The 18,739-nt window shown below is 41.0% G+C and overlaps 1 protein-coding gene across 9 annotated transcripts in view; it reads left to right on the forward strand.

Moving 5' to 3' along the window:
- LOC108029318 (unconventional myosin-VIIa) overlaps positions 1-18,739 on the forward strand; it is a 792,260-nt gene that overhangs the window by 97,098 nt on the left and 676,423 nt on the right. For all 9 annotated transcript variants that reach the window (XM_050890354.1, XM_050890355.1, XM_050890361.1 and 6 more), the window contains exon 2: positions 13,148-13,263. In XM_050890354.1, the coding sequence (XP_050746311.1) occupies positions 13,150-13,263 (114 nt within the window). In that variant the 5' untranslated portion in view covers positions 13,148-13,149. The remainder of the gene's footprint in view (positions 1-13,147; positions 13,264-18,739) is intronic.

Consider the following 18,739-nt stretch of genomic DNA (forward strand, 5'->3'; position numbering starts at 1 on the left):
AAAGGCACTTGAGGGCGACTGCTTCGAGATTTCTCATACACCTTTATTTGCTCCTTAAGTTCCTGCAGAGTCCTGGCCTGATACAAGTTGCTTTTGTTGCCCCTCGAGTCGGGTATACCTTCGATGAAGTACTCTATAACACTAGCATCATCCAAATTAACAGGCTTTCCTATTTCCATGAGCGAATATAGGTACTCCTTGTAATCCTCATTGGGCCTTTTCGTCGATTTTTCAGCATGCGGTGAACTTCAATTGCCGATACGTCTGATTCGAACTCAGCTTCTAGTGCTCGCTTAAGTGACGACCAGTTGAAAATGCCTGGGTGACTTCGAACGAATATTTTAGCTGCGCCTTTTAACAATTGCTTCGAATAGATAAACATTTGAAGATTGTTCCACTGGACTGCTGCCGCATTATCTTCAAACTCCTGGATCCAGCGTGTACAGACGGCTGGCTCGAACCATTGAACTGAGAAAGGGAGTCTTCGATATCGCGCAATGCAATGAACTGCGACCTCCGCTTGGTGTAGAGCTTGAGTCATGCATTGAAGCTGCATCTCCTTAATCGGATTCCTCGTCCTCAATTACCTCAGCTGACTAGTTGTAGTGGTCAAGAAGTCTGTCCTGCAGTGTCTCCTTCAACGCGTTCACGTTTAACGCAAAATTTCTTCCCTCTGCATTCTGTACTCGTTATTACTCTCTGCTTACAATGGTTACAAATTAACAAATTATATTGAATACTTAAACTTAACTTAGTGATTAGGTAATACAAAGAACTTTTGGGTAATATAGGTTTGAAAATAGAAAATAAGTGATGCAGTTCGCTCACTCTCCGTTTCTGCAAACAATGCACACTCTGTACCGACGATGACGTTGACGTTGACTCTCAGGCTATTTCACCAGACTTGCACTATTTTTCCAGGCTATTTCACCAGACTTGCGCTTTCCCAAAGCCAAGTTTTCGATGTCTCTTTCCTCCTTGCAGGACCTTTGCGCAGGATGCGCACCTTGCTACACCTCTCCGGTGTACACAATCTGCCAGTTAGCTGCTTTTCCTCCTTCGTTTAACGCCTTCTCGATGCGTGAAACGCTTTCTAATTGCTGATGCACAATTGATGCCACACTCTGATTTTAACGAATCTTTGTTCCACGGTCGCTTCTCTGCTCTTTCTCTAAGTAAATCCCACTTCTGACATCCAATTTGTAGGATCGCCGGTGAATTGTCCAAATACAACACGAAATAAAGTTTTATGACTTTTATTCGGTCGGAAAAACAATAGATTTTGGGGGTTTACATCTACTCTTCTTCAAGCACAGAAAGCCAAAGCGAGTACTTAATGCGACGATTCTTTTCGTGCAGTATCGATACTAATATTTTGTAGAATTGCAAGCGATATGTTAATGTTAATAGATAGTGAAGGTAATGTTAACGAATAATACTGAAGTAAATGTCTAATATGTCTAAACAGAACTATTGTAGACCTGACCACTCCTTGTTTTCCTTTCTTTTCCCACATATATTGAAATAGCTGATAGGTGGCTCTTTACAATATTGCTTTGCTGCTTGTATATCTCAGTTTCCCTTTTCAGTTTTTTCTATGGCATTGGCGACAAGGTTCTGCTGACTCGAATAAAATCATTTTTCTGGGACGGGATGATGATCCTCTTATCCCCAGTAGCAACGTTCTTCCTATCCGTATTCCACTTAGGGCGCTGTTGAAGTGTAGTGAGGTACTCTTGCCATTTCTTCCAAAAGCCTTGTAGCATTGCCTGTACATTTTGCCAGTAATCCAGTTGGTTAACTGCTATGTGGCCAAGATCACCTTCTAGGACTGATGTATAAGGGCGTCCAATCAGCAGGTGTGCGGGTCACAAGTAGGAAACCTCGATGTCCGACGTAGCGAAGAGTGGGCGTGAATTGATGACGGATTCAATTTGAGCCAGAAGGGTGTGCACGTACAGATAAAGCTTTACGGAGCGAACAGCTGGTTCCCGTTTTCCGCCCCAGTGGGGTGCGTGCGGTGGTATAAAACTCCATTTGGTACCCTCACTGGCCAATGCATATCGTCTAACACCTTATTATCTCCTAGAAAGTTGCGAATATGTGGGTACACTTGCCTCGACGGGAGATAAAACGACGAGGAGCAGCGAGAAATGTCTCCGCCTTGAGATCTGTAGCCAACTCCAATTGAATTGCGGAGGTCACTAGGCAGACAAATAGACAAATGTATCCCTTTTCCTTTCGTGGATTCCGCCCCTTGTGCACCTTGAGCAGAAGCGGTCCGGCATAGTCGCACCCAGTATTTTCGAATGGGTATGCTTGACGTGCCCGAACCGCTGGTAAGTCCGCCATGTATTGATCAGTTGTTTTGTGGCGTTGGCGTAAACATTTGTGACAATCATGTATAAGCTTGCGAATTATATTGCGTATAATATATATTATATTGCAACAATATTGTTGGCGAACGATGACGAAAAGTGCTGTCACACCTGGATGAAGATGTATCCTGTGCTCGTGTTCCAAAATAAGCAGAGAAATGCGATGACGTTTCGCCGGAATAATAGGATGCTTGACTTCCTCCGGCAGTAGCGAGTTTGAGAGGCGCCCACCTACACGAAGCAGGCCGTTATTGAAAACCATCGGTGAGAGTGTTCTAAGTGTTGACCAATTCGCCACAGCTTTTCCCATTTGCAAACGATGTAGATCGGATGAGAAGCTTCCTTGAGCCTGCCTTAGACAATAAATGCGGGCCTCGCTGATTTCCTCGAACGTGAGTGTGTGGTCTGACGGGTTCCGTTTCTTCATTCTGCTTCGATTTATAAAGCGTATAACATAAGCAGTGCAGCGAATCAGCTTGGTCCAGGAAGAAACTCGAAGCGATAAACACTCAATCAGGAACGCTTCAGGTTCAGATTCAAAACGGCTGGATAGTGAAGAGGATTTCAGCCCATCCATTATGGGAGTGTCCAAAATTGTGTTGGGATTGTTGCCACTACGCAGCTTTTAAGCAAGCAGATCGTTGAGGTGTAGCCAATGTGGACCTTTCCACCAGAGCTTATAGCTCATGAGATCGGCTGCTAGCATTCCCCTCGATGAGCAATCGGCAGGGTTATCCTTTGAGCCAACGTGATGCCATGCGCTGCGTGGTATGACATCCAGGATCTCCGAAGTACGGTCAGCTTTGATGGGGTGTGCAACAGCCACGAAAGGACAATCGTAGAATCGCACCAAGCACGCACAATTATATCCTTGTGATGCAAGCCAATAGCGCGCCACAAAGCTCCAGCCGGGGAAGTCTTTGTGGCTTTAGGGGCGCAACGCGTGTTTTAGCTGCCAAAAGTGACACCAAGAAGATGCCGTCTGCGATGCTTACACGGCTGTATATGACAGCGGCATATGCCTTTATAGATGCGTCTGAAAATCCATGTCATTCGATTTTTTCCGATTCGTTGTGGAACTGGAATCCTAAGGTTTGTTATGTAGTTGATATCGTCGCGACAGGTCTGCTACCACTCAGCCATCTGCGGTAGATGTTTTGAATCCCAGTCCAGGTCAAGTAGACAGAGTTCTTGAGAAGGGATTTTGAACTGTACTACCACATGCGCCAGAATACCTAGTCATACTGTTTAGTAGCATCTGGCTTCGTAGAAAGTGAAGCTTTGTAGGACAGGAAGTCTTCTTGGGGATTCCATTGCATTCCTAAAACCTTAACCGCACTGGTTATTTGAAGCTCGTCTTGCCGGGTGTGGGTGATGACGCTGCTGTTAGACACCCATTTGCCAAGGTCAAGATTAGCCTTGGACATCAGCTGGATGAGTTCGTCGCGGCGGCGAAGTAATCATCTTCAGTTTCAGCGTCTTCGTAAAAGTTCTCAAGCACAATTTTTGACGCTGTGGGAAACTCGACCTGGTGGTCTCGCGCTAGTTGTTCCTGTACTCTGACAGCAAGAAACGGTGTAGAGCTTGTTCCATAGGTGACTGTACATAGTTGAAAGTGGTGAAGAGGATCATTCGGAGTATCTCTCCATACGAGCCATTGAAAGTTGCGGTGCTTAGGGGCAACCCAGATCTGGCGAAACATTTTTACTATATCCGCCGAAAACACAAACTTGTGAATTTGAATGTGATGGTACACATGAAAAAGGTAACGCTGAATGCTGGGTTCGATGTGTAAGAGCGTGGCCGTTTACGTCTTTAAATGACCTGTCAAATACCACGCGCAGCTTCTTTCCTAGAACTGGGTGGTGTGGCATGTAAAACGTTTTGGCTGATGTATTGCTTTCTTCTGGGGCCAGCTTACGCGTATAACCTAGGCTTAGATATTTGTTCATAAACTTTGAATATTGCTTGCGTAGCTCCATATCACGCTGTAGGCGACGTTCTACAGCTTAGAAGCGTGAGACTGCGCCCTGCAGGCTGTCTCCGAACTATTGGCATTCGTGTTTGAAAGGAAATTCAATGATGTATTTGCCGTCTGGATCTCGGGAATGTGTGGTCAGAAAGTGTCGCTCCACCCTTTCGTGCGAAGGGTCTCGTTGTGTATGCTCAGTGTTATCCTCGATCCCCCAAAAGCGTCGAAGAGAGGCGTTTATGTCAACAGTAGCCATGAGCGTGTTGGCGGTTAATGGATGCGGCATTGCAACAGAAATGATTATCCATCCAAAGATCGAGCTGATGGCAATAATATTTCCATCGGTATCATATTTTTTGTCACGTGACACGACGGTCCAAATCTGTTCATTTCCCAGTAAAATGTCTATAGGTGAAGATGTTTTAAACGAAGTATCGGCTAACTGGTGTAGATCCTTAAAGCTGTTGCGTCAATGTCGTCCCGTTGAAGTGATGATGTGATTTTGACCAGCTGCGACAAAAAACGTATGCAGTAACACCATTGATTTGATATGCAGCGTTGCCAATCCTCTAGTAGTTTCCGCCTTGACGAAAGATATTCCGGAAATCCTTGATGGTGAACGTGCGAGTCCAAGTGCGTTGACGCATCGTTCAGAAACGTTAGCTCAGAGCCGCTATCCAATAGCACACGGCAAATTGTGTAAGTCTCATTAAAGTTTTGGACATGCACCAAAGCTGTGAACAGTGTGCTTCTTTTGAGTCCCGGTGACTGTGTTAATGAACTGTTGTTTTGCGTCTGAGGACTGGCCTGTGCAGTATCTGCAGAAGTAATTGTCATGGAATCCACGTTTTCAGGATGTACAAGAGAATGATGACGGCCATTGCTTGCACGAATGTTTTGATTGACATTGTGAAGATCGGTGTCTGGGGCGTAGGCAACTGAAGCAAAGTGACTTTCCTTTCACAAAGGAGCGCCGATGTTCGGTGCACAGTTTTGAAATCGAGAGCATTTTTACAGCTGATGGTCAGCAGAGCCACACTTACCACAGTTGCCACGGTTCACTGCAATAAGTGCGCGCTTCGCTATGGCAGGCTTTTCCGTGTGGCTGCCAGGATCTAGTTTGATTGCCGATACAGCTTGGCTTAATTAAAAATCCTCGCAACGATCATTCAGGAATTTGAACAAGTCTGTAATGTTTGGTGTCGCAGCACCTCGGGTGTCCTCTATCCACTTCCTTCTAGAGTCGGGATCAATTTTTGCCAGTACAAGATAAATCAGCCAGCAGTCACGGCTGGTCTCCCCAACTGCATCTAGTCCACGAATGATTTCATTGGCGCCATTAATACGTTTGCGTAGATTAGATACCTCGATACTTCACGTTGGGGGCAGCAGCCCCGGCTCCGGCTCTCGAAGGACCAGACAATGATGGTGAATAAATCACGCTAAATGGTTTGTAAGACCATTTTCGAATTGGGTTGCTAAAATAATACTCAATTGTTTCAAAATAAGAATTTACGCTTTATTCATGTTGACAGCTCGTGTTCAGGAGGAAGAGAGAGAGAGAGAAATCGTGAGACCAGACCATCTCAAGAAGGAATGTTTTAAATGCTACTTAATATACCAAATCATTGTAATTAGTTATGGGGTTCCTCAACACTATAAACATATTACAATACAAAAATACAATTAGTGGGACTTTTCATTTAAATCAACCTACTTAAAAAAGTAAAAAGTAAAACGACGAAAAGTGTCATAAGGAAAAGTTTTGCAATGACAAAAACTGTGGAAAGCAAGGAAAACTTAAAAAACGACTAACGAGTGTGTGAAAACGATGAAGAAGAACAACGAGTACGAGCGAAAATTTACAAAAACTTTTTATGCAAACATGTCCAATCTATCTGATTTGCAGTCGGTTTTACAGGCACTAAAGTCTGAAAAAACAGAATGTTGATCTGCTTCACAGGTTTTTGCACGAAAATAAAAGCGATCGTCATAAGCGAAAGCGACTATGGGGTTTCAAAGGATTTTAATTTTCAGAAACTGATGAACTCTTCGACCGGAAAGTGTTTTACGTTACGCATTTATCAAACAGCGACATTTTAATTAATTTGCAACATTTTGGGCTTGCAACATGACAAAAATGACCTCATACTTCACATTTTCCGAAATTTGCGAGCAGGAAAACTGGAAGGTGCAGATGAAGAGGATTTCGAAGATGATGAAATAGACGAACGAAAAGAGAAGGACGACGATAACGACGAAAAAAGTTCTCACGGTGACGATGACGAGTTTCGCTCTGTACAAAGCAGCTGAATAAACTGAGCAACAACAACAACGCACGGACTGGAACAGTGGTGTCCAGAAACAACAATTCCGCCACTGTACTAAGTTTCACTGTGAATTCGCAGCGTTTTTCTTTAAACTTCCGCGATGTAAAAGACTCTATACGGTCGTTCAGTGGAGATGAAACTCTTGCAGTTGAGGTTTGGGTTTCCGATTTCGAGGACAGGGCTTCAATTATGTATTGGTATGACCTGCAAAAACTTATTTTTGCGAAACGTTCTCTAAAAGGCCTCGCTAAAGTGTTTATTATGAGTGAGCGTGGTATCAGAAGTTGGCAAATGTTAAAAGATGCTCTGCTTAAAGAGTTCAAAGCCGAAGTAAATAGTGCTCAATTGCATAAGTTGCTTTCCGAAAGGAAAATCAAAAACGATAAAAGTGTTCAAAATTATCTTCTCAAAATGAAAGAAATGGCTTCACGTGGCAGTGTAGAAAACTGTGCTCTCATGCAATATGTGATTGATGGCATCAATGACCTAAGTGTAAACAAATTGATTCTGTCCAATGCCAAAGTCTTGAAGGAGTTTAAGGAAAAATTGAAAAGATACAAGAAAATTCGATAAAAATCTGGAAAGCTTTAAATTAACGAAGACAAGCCGAAATACCCGATAGGTAAAGAAAGTGCGAGTCATAAGAAAGTGTCAAATCAAAGAAAGGTGCATTGCTTTAACTGTGGTGCCGGTGGCCATACATCTAATCAGTGCCCCAATGCAAAATTTTGGACACATTTAGAAGGATTGCCCCACAGGCCAAATAGAAACGGTTGAAACTCCGAAAAATACGCGCAAAGTATTTGATGATAAGCTTGTGATGTGTGAAGAGATTTTTATGAAAAAACAACAAGTAAACAGCCCTTATTGACACAGGCAGCAAATACAATATTGTAAGGGAAACAACATATGAAGGCCTGAACAAGCCAAAACTAAGAGTTGTGAACATTTTCCTTGTCGGTTTCGGGAACAACAATCGGGTAAGAATTCGAAGTTGACGATCAGGTGTTTGAGGAAAACTTTCTAGTTGTCTCATCTGACTTTCTAGACGTGCAGGTTGTGTTATGTGCCGAATTTTGTAACAACGCGGAAATAACAATAAATTGTTACGGAATAAAAATACAAAGTAAGAAAAAGCATTCCGAAACTGAATTAGTTGCATTAATGAAAATAACTTAGAGAGTACCGAAAATTAAAACATAAACTTTGACGAGAATGCAACAACTGAGGCAAAACGCGAGGTTTGCGATCTGTTTAAAAACTATAGCCCAACAAGTACAAAAACAAAAGAAGACAGTCCCATACATTCGCACCCGCGTAGATTCGCATTTTTCCGAGCGGTGTATCATAGATGATCAAATCGAACAATAGCTTAAAGGCGGAATCATCGAACATTCTGAGTCTGAGTATAACAGTCCGGTCGGCCTGGTAAAGAAATGCGATAACACACCTCGACACTGCATTGACTACAGAAGGATTAACAAGGTAATAGTACGAAATATGTTTCCACTTCCCTTTATAAAAGACCAATTGCAAGATGCCAAGGTATTCAGCACACTGAACCTCAAAAACTGATTTTCCACTTATATGTCGATGAAGAAAGCCGCAAGTTCACATCCTTTGTAACTCACAATGGCCAGTACCAGTATCTAAAAGTTCCTTTTGGACTCACGAATTCCATGCGTATTTTAAAGACACGTTAACGCCATTTTCCGAGACTTGACCCGATTTGGTATTGCAATCCCCTACGTCGACGATATAGTCCCAGCTGCAGACGAAGCAGTAGCCCATCTCAAAACAGTCGTCAAACGTTGTGAGGAATATGGTTTAGGTATCAACCTAAGGAAATACTGTTATCTAAAAAAGAAAATTGAATTTATAGGCCATTGCATTGAAAACCGATCGATCAGCATCTCAGACGACAAGACGAAAGCTGTAAAGAAGTTTCCTGTCCCAACAAACCAAAAGCAATTATCTGCTTTTGCCAAAAGCAATGGATCTGGTTAGTTATTTTTGCAAGTTCTTATTTTGCAAGTTATCCTAAACCTTTCAATCATCGCCAAACCGTTGACTGATCTTATGAAGCATGACGCTAAGTTTTGTTTTTCTGACAGAGAGATTGACGTTTTTAACCAGCTTAAGATTTTGATTACCCGAAAACCTGTGCTTAAAATTTTTCATCCACAGCACAAAACGGAACTCCAACGGAACAGTTTTACTCCAAAAATCTCCTATAGATAACCAAGTTCATCCAGTATACTACATGAGGAAGAAAATGACGGACGAAGAAAGAAAGTTTTCTAGCTACAAGTTTAAGATCCTGGCCGTGGTAGAAGCTTTTCGAAAATTCCGAATATACCTGTTGAGTATGCATTTCAAGCTGATCAGCGATTGCAATGCTTTTACGAAGACGATGGAGAAAAGAGAAGTCTACACTAGAGTCGCACGTTGGATACTCGAACTCCAGGAGTTTGACTTTGAAGTCGAACACAGATCAGGCACACGCATACTTCATGCTGATGCCTCGAGCCGTTACCCTGTAATGATGATCTTCGGCGAAAGTTTGCACAGCAAATTGAAATGTGTTCAATCACAGGATGAGGAATTAAAAGCCATAATAGACATACTTGCTGAAAAATCTACCCACAACAATTTCTTTTTATGATCTGGATTGCTGTACAAGTTGGTGAACGACGACGAGCTGATAGTTGTACCACCAATCCTTCAACGGACATTCGCAAAGAGAAAGGAATATTACATTCCTAAACTTGAAGACAAGATGCAAAGACAGATTAAATGCTGGATTTCGTGTATCGTATCCAACCGCAAGCTTGGGAAAAAAGAAGGAGAGTGGCACCCTTTGCCCACGGAAGCGGAGCCACTTCAAACATTCCACATTAATTTTTTGGGGCCTCTCGAATCAACCCACAAGGTATACAAGCACATTTTAGCTGTCATGGACGGATTCACCAAATTTTGTTGGCTAAATCCAACGAACTCAACATCTTCTAAGGACCTGATAAAAAGGTTAGAGGCTCAGAGCGCAATATTTGAAAATCCTGTTCAAATAATATTCGATCGAGGCCCAGCGTTCACTTCAGACTAATTTAAGAAGAATTGCGAAAATGAGGGCACTGAACTTCATGCAGCCACCACTGGAGTTCCAAAAGCAAACGGTCAAATCGAACGCCACAACGCCACAAGTGTACCTGTGCTCTCCAAACTGTTTTTAGATGATCCCAGCAAGTGGTATAAGTTCGTAAACCAGGTTTAGCTAATAATCAATTCGACGTACTGCAGAATTACACTCACAACTCCATTCGAATTTCTTTTAGGCATCAATATGCGCACTAAAAAAGACGTCCAGTTGAAAGAAGTGATTGAGCAAGAGCTAATAAAAATAATTCAAGACAATTGAGACGAGATCCGCAAAGCAACAGATCCTGGTTATGCAAAATGAAAATAAGCACTTATATATCCTCAACGTAGGCCAGCAGCAACATACAAAGTTGGCGATATTGTCACTATCAAACGCACTCAACTTGGTGCTGGACTTATGTTAAAGCATAAGTACTTCGGTCCCTATCGCGTTACAAAAGTCAAACGAAGAACACTTACGATGTTGTTAAGGAATCGCTAACTACGGACGGACCAAGATTTACTACCTCTTGCGCTGAGTATATGATGCCATGGATGACAATATCCTCCGAGGACGATGAGGATACATTTGGGACGAATGTTTAGAAGGATGACCGAGTTGGGTGAATATCCTGGCATCCTTGTCAGCAGAATCCGCCACAGATGAACTGCACTACTAAATCTTGGTGATGTAAAAAAGGAAGTCTTAGACGAGCACATAGAACGAGGAAGACGTGAAAGATATACGAAGTAAAAGAACGTCGCGAGTAATAATCAAGTAACGATGTTAAATTCCTATGAAAATACGTAGAACTATTATCTATACCACTTATCACTATTCCTATAAAATAAAACCATAAATATATTATAATAAGAAAATACAATTAGTGGGACATTTAAATCGAAACACCAATCCCACACTACAATGTTTTATTGCATAGACCATGTGCTGCGACGAGTCGTTTTGATTTTCTTGTCAGCTGGTTGACCACTCTATCTTGTTGCTGTCGTATCTTGGTCATACCGCCTTTGCCAAGGCTATGTCTTCTTGGATTTTTCCAAAAATCATACGTAGATATCTGACCCTCTTTAATACGGTTCGTCGTATGCATCAAGTTAAAATAACAACTTTTGATATCCAAACTTTTTATACCCTTGCAGAGGGTATAATGATTTCAGTCAGAAGTTTGCAACGCAGTGAAGGAGACGTTTCCGACCTCATAAAGTATATATATTCTTGATTAGCGTCACAAGACGAGTCGATCTAGCCATGTCCGTCTGTCCGTCCGTATGTCCGTCCATTTCTACGCAAACTAGTCTCTCAGTTTTAAAGCTATCCGGCTGAAACTTTCCCAAAAGTCTTCTTTCTATTGCAGGTAGTATATAAGTCGGAACCAGCCGGACCTTTATCTTATAGTTCCCATAGGAACAATCGGGGAAAAAATTTAAAAAAAAATATCTTTCGTGTTTTTTAATATATACCTTTCTAAGTTTGGATATCACATTTTTGAATTAGTTCTGAATTTCGAATTACATTTTTATCAAAATCAGACGACTATATCATATAGCTCCCATGGGATCAATCGGAAAATTAGTGGTAAAATAATATTGAAAAATTATATCTTCAGTGTTTTTTAACTTACAACCTCTACGCTTGGAAATAACATTTTTTATTTGGTTTTGAATTTTGAATTAAATGTTATCAAAATCGGACGACTATATCATATAGCTGCCAAACATGAAATATTGGGAATATTCATTTTTATATTTTTAAGAATTTCGAATTCAATTTAATAAAATTATTGGTTTTATTTTAATAACTGCATATTGCAATTGTTTACAAACATCGGCTTGCCGAATTCAAATTCCTTTCTTGTTTTCATTACGACGAGACCATAAAATCAGATATTCAGTTCTAACGACATCCACTAGACGGCATTGTATAAAATGGATGAATGGTGTGACAATCTAGAAACCAAGAATGATTTAAGAATACTCACGACCCAATTTACACGGGGTCGCCCTCAAGAAAAAGAAGAGTAAATCGCGGATCTCAACGAAGTATCGAGATACTATAACAACAAAATGGGACTGCTAGCATATAGAAAAACGCCTTTCATAACGTCGGAACTACTAAGTGGCTGGAACTCCTATTTACAGCTGCAGGGACTTCAGCCATCAGCATTAACATAAACTGACATCAGTAAGCGGCATCGCTTAAAATGACTCAATATACGTAGGGAGCAAGGAGATGAGTTCAAACGCCGACCACCATCTTACATGCATAGGTTAGCCAGATCTAGGCAAGTTGAGCAAATTCTAGGCTAGGGCTGGGTCGTAGACTCCTTACTCCTTTCAAGTAAACCAAAGAACTAGAAAATGTAACAAGAGTATACAGAAACTCCCAAAATAAACGTTTTAGCTAATAAGCGTAAATGCACTCGATTATTTAAGCTTATATATCTATTTAAAATTTAAAAGTTATTTTCCAAATCACGTACTTTTGTGGCAGTAAGCCCTGCAGAAAGCAGGGTTAGAGGTGGCCAGTTGAAAGATAGGTAGCTCTTCTTTGTGTATAAAGTAAACATTTTTCCGTAGCAAGTATACTCGTATGTTAAGAGGTACATTGTATTCGAAGAAGAATACGCAACAGAAGCATTTTCGACCACATTTGTTATATATATTCTTTCATCACGATCACTAACAAAATCGATCTACACATGTCCGACTGTTCTTGTGATAGTTGTAATCTCTTCAAGTATATGAGCTGAAGAGTTGGGATTTCAGATTCAGATTCCATATCTTCTCACGCAGCGCAAGTTACGTCAAAGTGCCCTGCCAACTCATCGGTAGCAGAGTCGATCTAGCCATGTCCGTCTGTCCGTATGAACGCTGAGATCTCGGAAACTATAAGAGCTAGAATATTCAGACTTGGCATGCAGATTCTGAAATAGCAGGTGGCGCCCTAAAAATCGCTTTGCTGCTTATATGTATGTCTCCATTTCCCTTTTGCTCTTTAAGCTGAGTAACAGGTATTTGAAAGTCGAAGCCCTCGACGGCGTCCTTCCTTGTTTTAATGTGCATTTTGCGAATTTAATTTAATTTTAAACACTATATAGTTAAACTTCGCTTTATAATTTGTTAGAGATTATTTAGTTGACTGCGTTGCACTGCAGTGCGGACAAATTGCAAGTTATTTTCTACATTTTTTTATTCCAGCATTGAAAAGTCCCGTTAGAAGTAAGGAAAAAAGGTTTAAGAGTAAAACAGTGTTATATATAATAATTTTTTTGAAACTATCAACTGACTTTAGTTTTGTTTATTTTCAGGTATGATGTCAAACGATCGTAAAATTGGTATTGAAGATATGATAACCATGTCGGAAATAGATGAAATCAATATAAACCAAAATCTTTATATTCGTTATATTAGTGATATAATATATGTATCCTTTTCAAACACACAGTTGTATTAAGTCTATTTCGGGATAAAGTTTTTGTTGATTTCTTTCTTATAATCGCTATTTTTTCTTTTAGCGTCAGTGTCTGTGCTGGGCACTTTAAAATATTTGGTGACACACTTTAGAATTCTTATTCGTTTCTATTTGTAGTAAAAGTGCTTTGGAAAATATCTTTAACGGTGATTCAAGTGAACCTACGACACCAACAATTCTCAATGCACGCGAAGCCCTATCTCCCTTTGCTCGTATGAACGGAACAGCAGAAATAAAAAAAACACAATATAACTAAAAATAATTTAAAAGGCATCCAGTTGAAAATACAAATAATAGTCCTAATTAGTTTCTAGGTAGAATATTCTTACTGCATTTAAATAGGCAATGAGTTTGTAGTAAAGTAGCTGATTTATTCTGCAATGGCCATTAGAAAGTACTCTAAAAGCTTCATGCTTCATGATTTAAAACTAGTTGAAAATAATTTTAAGTAAAACTATTAGTAAAGTGCAGTAACTCGGGACGTAGTACTCAAGAACTGGTTGCGCTTATGATATGAAGAAAGCTAAGGGTCATCAAATTCCTTTGACCATTTCTCTTGTTAAATACAAGTCACTAAGTTAGAAATGTTGTCAGAAAATTAAAATGTTGGGGATTCATAAAAACACCAAGGTCTTCAACATGTGTTAACCGATCCGACTCCGTTGAATAAGTCTACAGAAATAGGAGAGGCGGTAAATTATCAGCTTTAACCTGGAAATCCCTTTGACAAAATACAGCCAAGGTACATTCATAGGGGATAGTAACCACATGAAGAGATGCGGAATGAGCCGGAAGAGCAGACTTCCCGAAGAAAGTTGAGAACGTTAAAAGGCAGATAGGTAATGTAAGCGGTGATTAAGTGCGTAGTACCGACATCGGGAAGAGAGTTTGAAGAGTGAACAGATGAAGATGAAAATGAAGTTAGTGTTTGGGAAATGAGAAGATGGAAAATAAGTCTGGAGAACGAGAAGATCGAGAAAGAAAAAGTGTGAAAGAACGGAGACTACGAGGGCAGAGTGAGGGTGCCGTATGCAAAGAGATAAGAGAGATAAGAATTATCCCTACCGATTTATTCCTATATTTGTAACAACCACACCCTAGCATATAGCCGTGCGAATCCGTCAGAGTTAAGCATTAGATCCTTCGACGAGAAACAGTATTCTCGGGGTAAATGTTGTCTATACCGAGTGTGCCTTGCTCGATTGATCAGGACCTGTCGCGAAGAACGAGCGATCGATCGATTTGTGCGGTTAGCAAAACAGCAACTGACCGAAACTCGAGTGTCAGATAACCAACCTCACCACCAGCCAGAAAGGCCGTTAAGGTTGACAAGACATTAGCAGAAACACTGGCACATCAACGGAGAAGTCATCGAGTAACGCCGACAAAAAACCAGAGAAAGATGCTTGTGTGGAGAGGTCATCTGCGTCAGACAAAGATGACTTCTAAGCTAAACCTTAGTGAGACCGTACAGGACAGAGCAATAGACAGGTGGGGTTTCTTTTAAATCGTCAAGTCAACGAGTCGTAAAGCGACCAGGGGTAAATAATTAGACGTGGCTTTGTTAGGCCTGGAGAAAAAACAATAATGTTATTCGTGGTATGATTGGGGATGAAAAACTTTTTAATAAGTCAAATATTCTAAATATTTTTTTACATGCTAGTACATTGTTAGTTATAATACGCGTGTAGTCAAATCTGACCCTCTTATGTGGAGAGCGTTACAAAAAGTTTTTTTTTGTGTGCCTTGCTATTACTAAGTGTATAAATCGTATAGTAGAAACCCAACTAACATTTGTTACGTACGCCCTCCATATAGAAAGATTTAACGAAGAATCTTAAGTCGGAGGGAGGGTTCATTTGACTAACCACACTTAGGCTAATAAGCTCAAAAGAAATTGCAATTCGGCAAATTACTGGTGTCGCGTGGCCAGAACAACGGTCACGATCAACCTACTGGTAACCATACCCCGGTAGCTGGCAAAGTGCAATTGCCGGCCGTGGATTGCAAAGATATTGGATACCGAGATATAGTAACCCTAGGTGGGAACACCTAGTTTATCCGCTTCAAACTGGCAGCTAAGTAAAAGCTCTACTAGGGTATAAAAGACCTTAGACAATTAGAAAAAGGGGAGAGAATCCATTCTGGTGTCTTGCTGACGGAAGCCGCCGGCTCCAAGGAAAGGCGACATTTCCAGGGCAGTAGTCCTCGGAGTCCTCTCCTCCAGGATCAGCCACCAGGGTCCAGCAGCCCTTAAGGAGGACACCTATAGCTCAAAAGATTTTCATGTGTCGGACTATCGCCGCCATTATAATCAAAGAAGGAGGGAATATCAACCGCAAGGACGACATTCGACATACTGGGATGCTTGTAGCCGGAGCACTCGAAATCCTCATACGATCAGAGGCTTAGTGACCGACAGCATACTTCAAAAAAGTGGTAGTGCAATGTAAATGTGTCCATGGAATCAATCTAAGCTTAAGTGAACTTATGCATAACCAAAGGCAAATAGCCGCATACGAGTATAATACAACCAAAACACAAGTGAAAATCAAAAACATGGGAAGCATTAGAAAATGCTTTGAAATACATTTAAATCAAGTGAATCGGTAGTGCTGATCCTGATAAACAATTAGCGGAAACGAGACTCACTACCAGCATTACGGACGACTCGTGCCTCAGGCATATATATATTTTTTGTGTTTAAGTGAATTGGTATCCTTAAGAGTCTTTTAGTGCCCGTATATTTACATATATATCCGATATAATATTTTGCAAATCCCAGGATCTGGAGCGTCGAGATCTCATCGCACAGGATTTAAAAGTTTAAAAGTTTGTCGGAACCCGGTTCCTTTCTTAAAGCATACGTATATAAATATTCGTGCAGTCCAAAAAGTTTTCTAGAATTTTAACATGGGGGTGTGCTAATGTAAGAAGTGGAGTAGGTCAAGAACAATGACATAACTTTCGACGGACAACCTTGACAATTGGGGATCGTATTGCGCGGCCCGCGACGATCCATTTGCACACTAATGTGTGAAGGTGATCAAGTGACAACTAAGCTTGTAGGGCAGTGTGGACTGACCCAAATACGACGTAGTTTATGCCGGTAAAAATGGTGCCTGAACATCGGACGCCTTTCCCTCGGCACAAGTCCTTTTCAGGACTTAGGCCCTGAATATGCCCACGTAACACATTCTTATTACTGTTATTGAGTTAAGCAGCCCAAATAGTGGATTCTGGGTTGGGAGGTAGTTGCGTTTAGGCGGGGTCTGCTGGAGCAGATCCAAGTCAAGTCTTTTGCGCTTTGGGTCACAGAGACTTTTTCCGTTTTGGACGCTATTTGTTTTTTTTTTTTAATCTTCTTTTACAGCAAAAATATCGATTTCCCTATTTATGTTTTTGTTGTGAATATACCATGGTTCCCCAGTGATAGTTCGCAAAACTAAATGAATCGATGAAGAGCAGGGCCTTGTAGCCCAGACGCAGAGGGGATCGAGCTTTAAAAATCCAGAGGAAGTCGATGTGTCTACTTCAGGTTAGTTGTCTGTCAAGGTAGACGCCAATGTACGTTACTTCGTTGGTTAGTTTTAAAGTGGTTGGCTTGCACGTTCCTTACTTGTAATGTCGAGATAGTGGCTGCCTCCTAGAGTACACCTTTAAAAGCATCGGAAGAGCAGTCGATGTCCGCTTCGATGTTGAGCTGAGAAGTTAATTTGATGTGTGAACTTTCATTCTTTTTATATTTTAACCAGTTCGTTTTGTGCGTCGTCAGCCTGTGGGGGTAATCTGTGTTTTTTGGGCTTTGAAGAAGAGTTATTAGCACTGGCGAATGGTGCGATGACATGTTACCACAAAATCTATTAAGTCTGAAACTTTTCTGGGATCCGTAGGCCAGTATGTGGGGTTGCCAGGGGAAATAAAGTGTAATGTGCTGCTCGGTTTTATGATTGCATTGTATAATTGACTTCCTTTGGGAGTCACGGCGGGATAAAACGATCTTTTAGTAATTTGTAAAAGCCCATGAATTTTCCTTCAAAAATTGTAAAGCGAGGCGGGCAATAGACAGCGGCCATGAAGGAGTTTCCGTTACCCAACTGTATTTGGATAGACGTGACCTACAAGAAAGTAGTTGCAAATTTTTGGTGAAAGTGTGCCGTGACGCGCCATTAGCGTTCCGCATTGTTATTCTTAGATTTGGGCTGGTTAGCTGCAAGCAGCTGTAGTACCAAGTTCTGATTTTGAACTGTTACTTGCATGGTAATTTTCATGAGTAACATGAGCTTCATCATACTTTGTTGAATGGTGACCATCAGAGCTTTCAGAGAGCTTTTTGACTGTACTTGGGTCTGCTGAACGTTTCTTATATAAGATGGAGTGGGTTTTTCGTTCTTTATTTAAGGGCATCGGCATTTAAGAAGCCCTTCTGGATATTTTTTTGACCAAATGAGGATCATTTTGTTCTTTTTTTTTCTGATGGCGCTTTGCTGCCACTCGTGGCATGCGGTGTTTTATTCCGTTGTAGATCGGACAGCCCCGAATTACAGTAAGTAGGAGTAACAGTATGTGGGCTGGATGAGTAATACTGTGCTATTTGGCTATTGAATGTCAGTTGTTTTTGGCACTTCGCTATCACGCGTTGAGTCATAAGGGAAATACCCGTCTCTTCGGTTCAGGGAGCGCAGTCGCTCTTAATTTGTTTCGTTGTTTATTATAAAAAAATAATTATTCACTAGTGAGTTTAAGCCATAGTTTTTGTTACGCATACTCGTATACTAGCAGCTAAAATTCTAGTCGGATATAAAAGTATTTAGACAATTAGAAAAGGGGGGAATCCATTCTTGTGTCTTGCTGATGAAACCCTTAGATCCGAGGAGTCCTCGGAGTCCTCACCCACCAGGACCAGCCACCCTACCAACTTCAGGAGGACATAATAAGCAGCTCGAAAGAATCTTATGTGTCGGACGACCGGCGCCATTATAATCAAAGAACGAGGGAGGGATCCACCACAAGGACCACCTCTGGCATACTGTGATGTTTGTGGCTGCAGTACTCGTGATCACACCTGAAAATTATTCAGCTGTAGGAACATCCAATAAGAGTCGAAGGAACCAAAAGCATACTTTGGAAAATTAGTGGTGTAATATAAATGTGTCCGTTGAACCAATCTAAGCTGAGTGAAATTATACATAACTAAAGGCCAGTTAAAAGTGAAAATCAAAAACATTAATAGAATTCGCATGCCTTTGGCATATTACATAAAAATATTTTGTGTTTAAGTGAATTGGTATACTTAAGAGCAGCAGATTATTTGGTGCACGTATATTTCAAATATATTATTTTCCAAAGCCTAGGATCCGGAGTGTCGAGATTTCATGGCCCAGGATTTAAAAAGTGGTAAGTTTGTCGGAACACGGTTCGTACAAAC

Source organism: Drosophila biarmipes, unplaced genomic scaffold (genome assembly GCF_025231255.1).
Source record: "Drosophila biarmipes strain raj3 unplaced genomic scaffold, RU_DBia_V1.1 ptg000022l, whole genome shotgun sequence".
Classification (NCBI taxonomy): Eukaryota; Metazoa; Arthropoda; class Insecta; order Diptera; family Drosophilidae; genus Drosophila; species Drosophila biarmipes.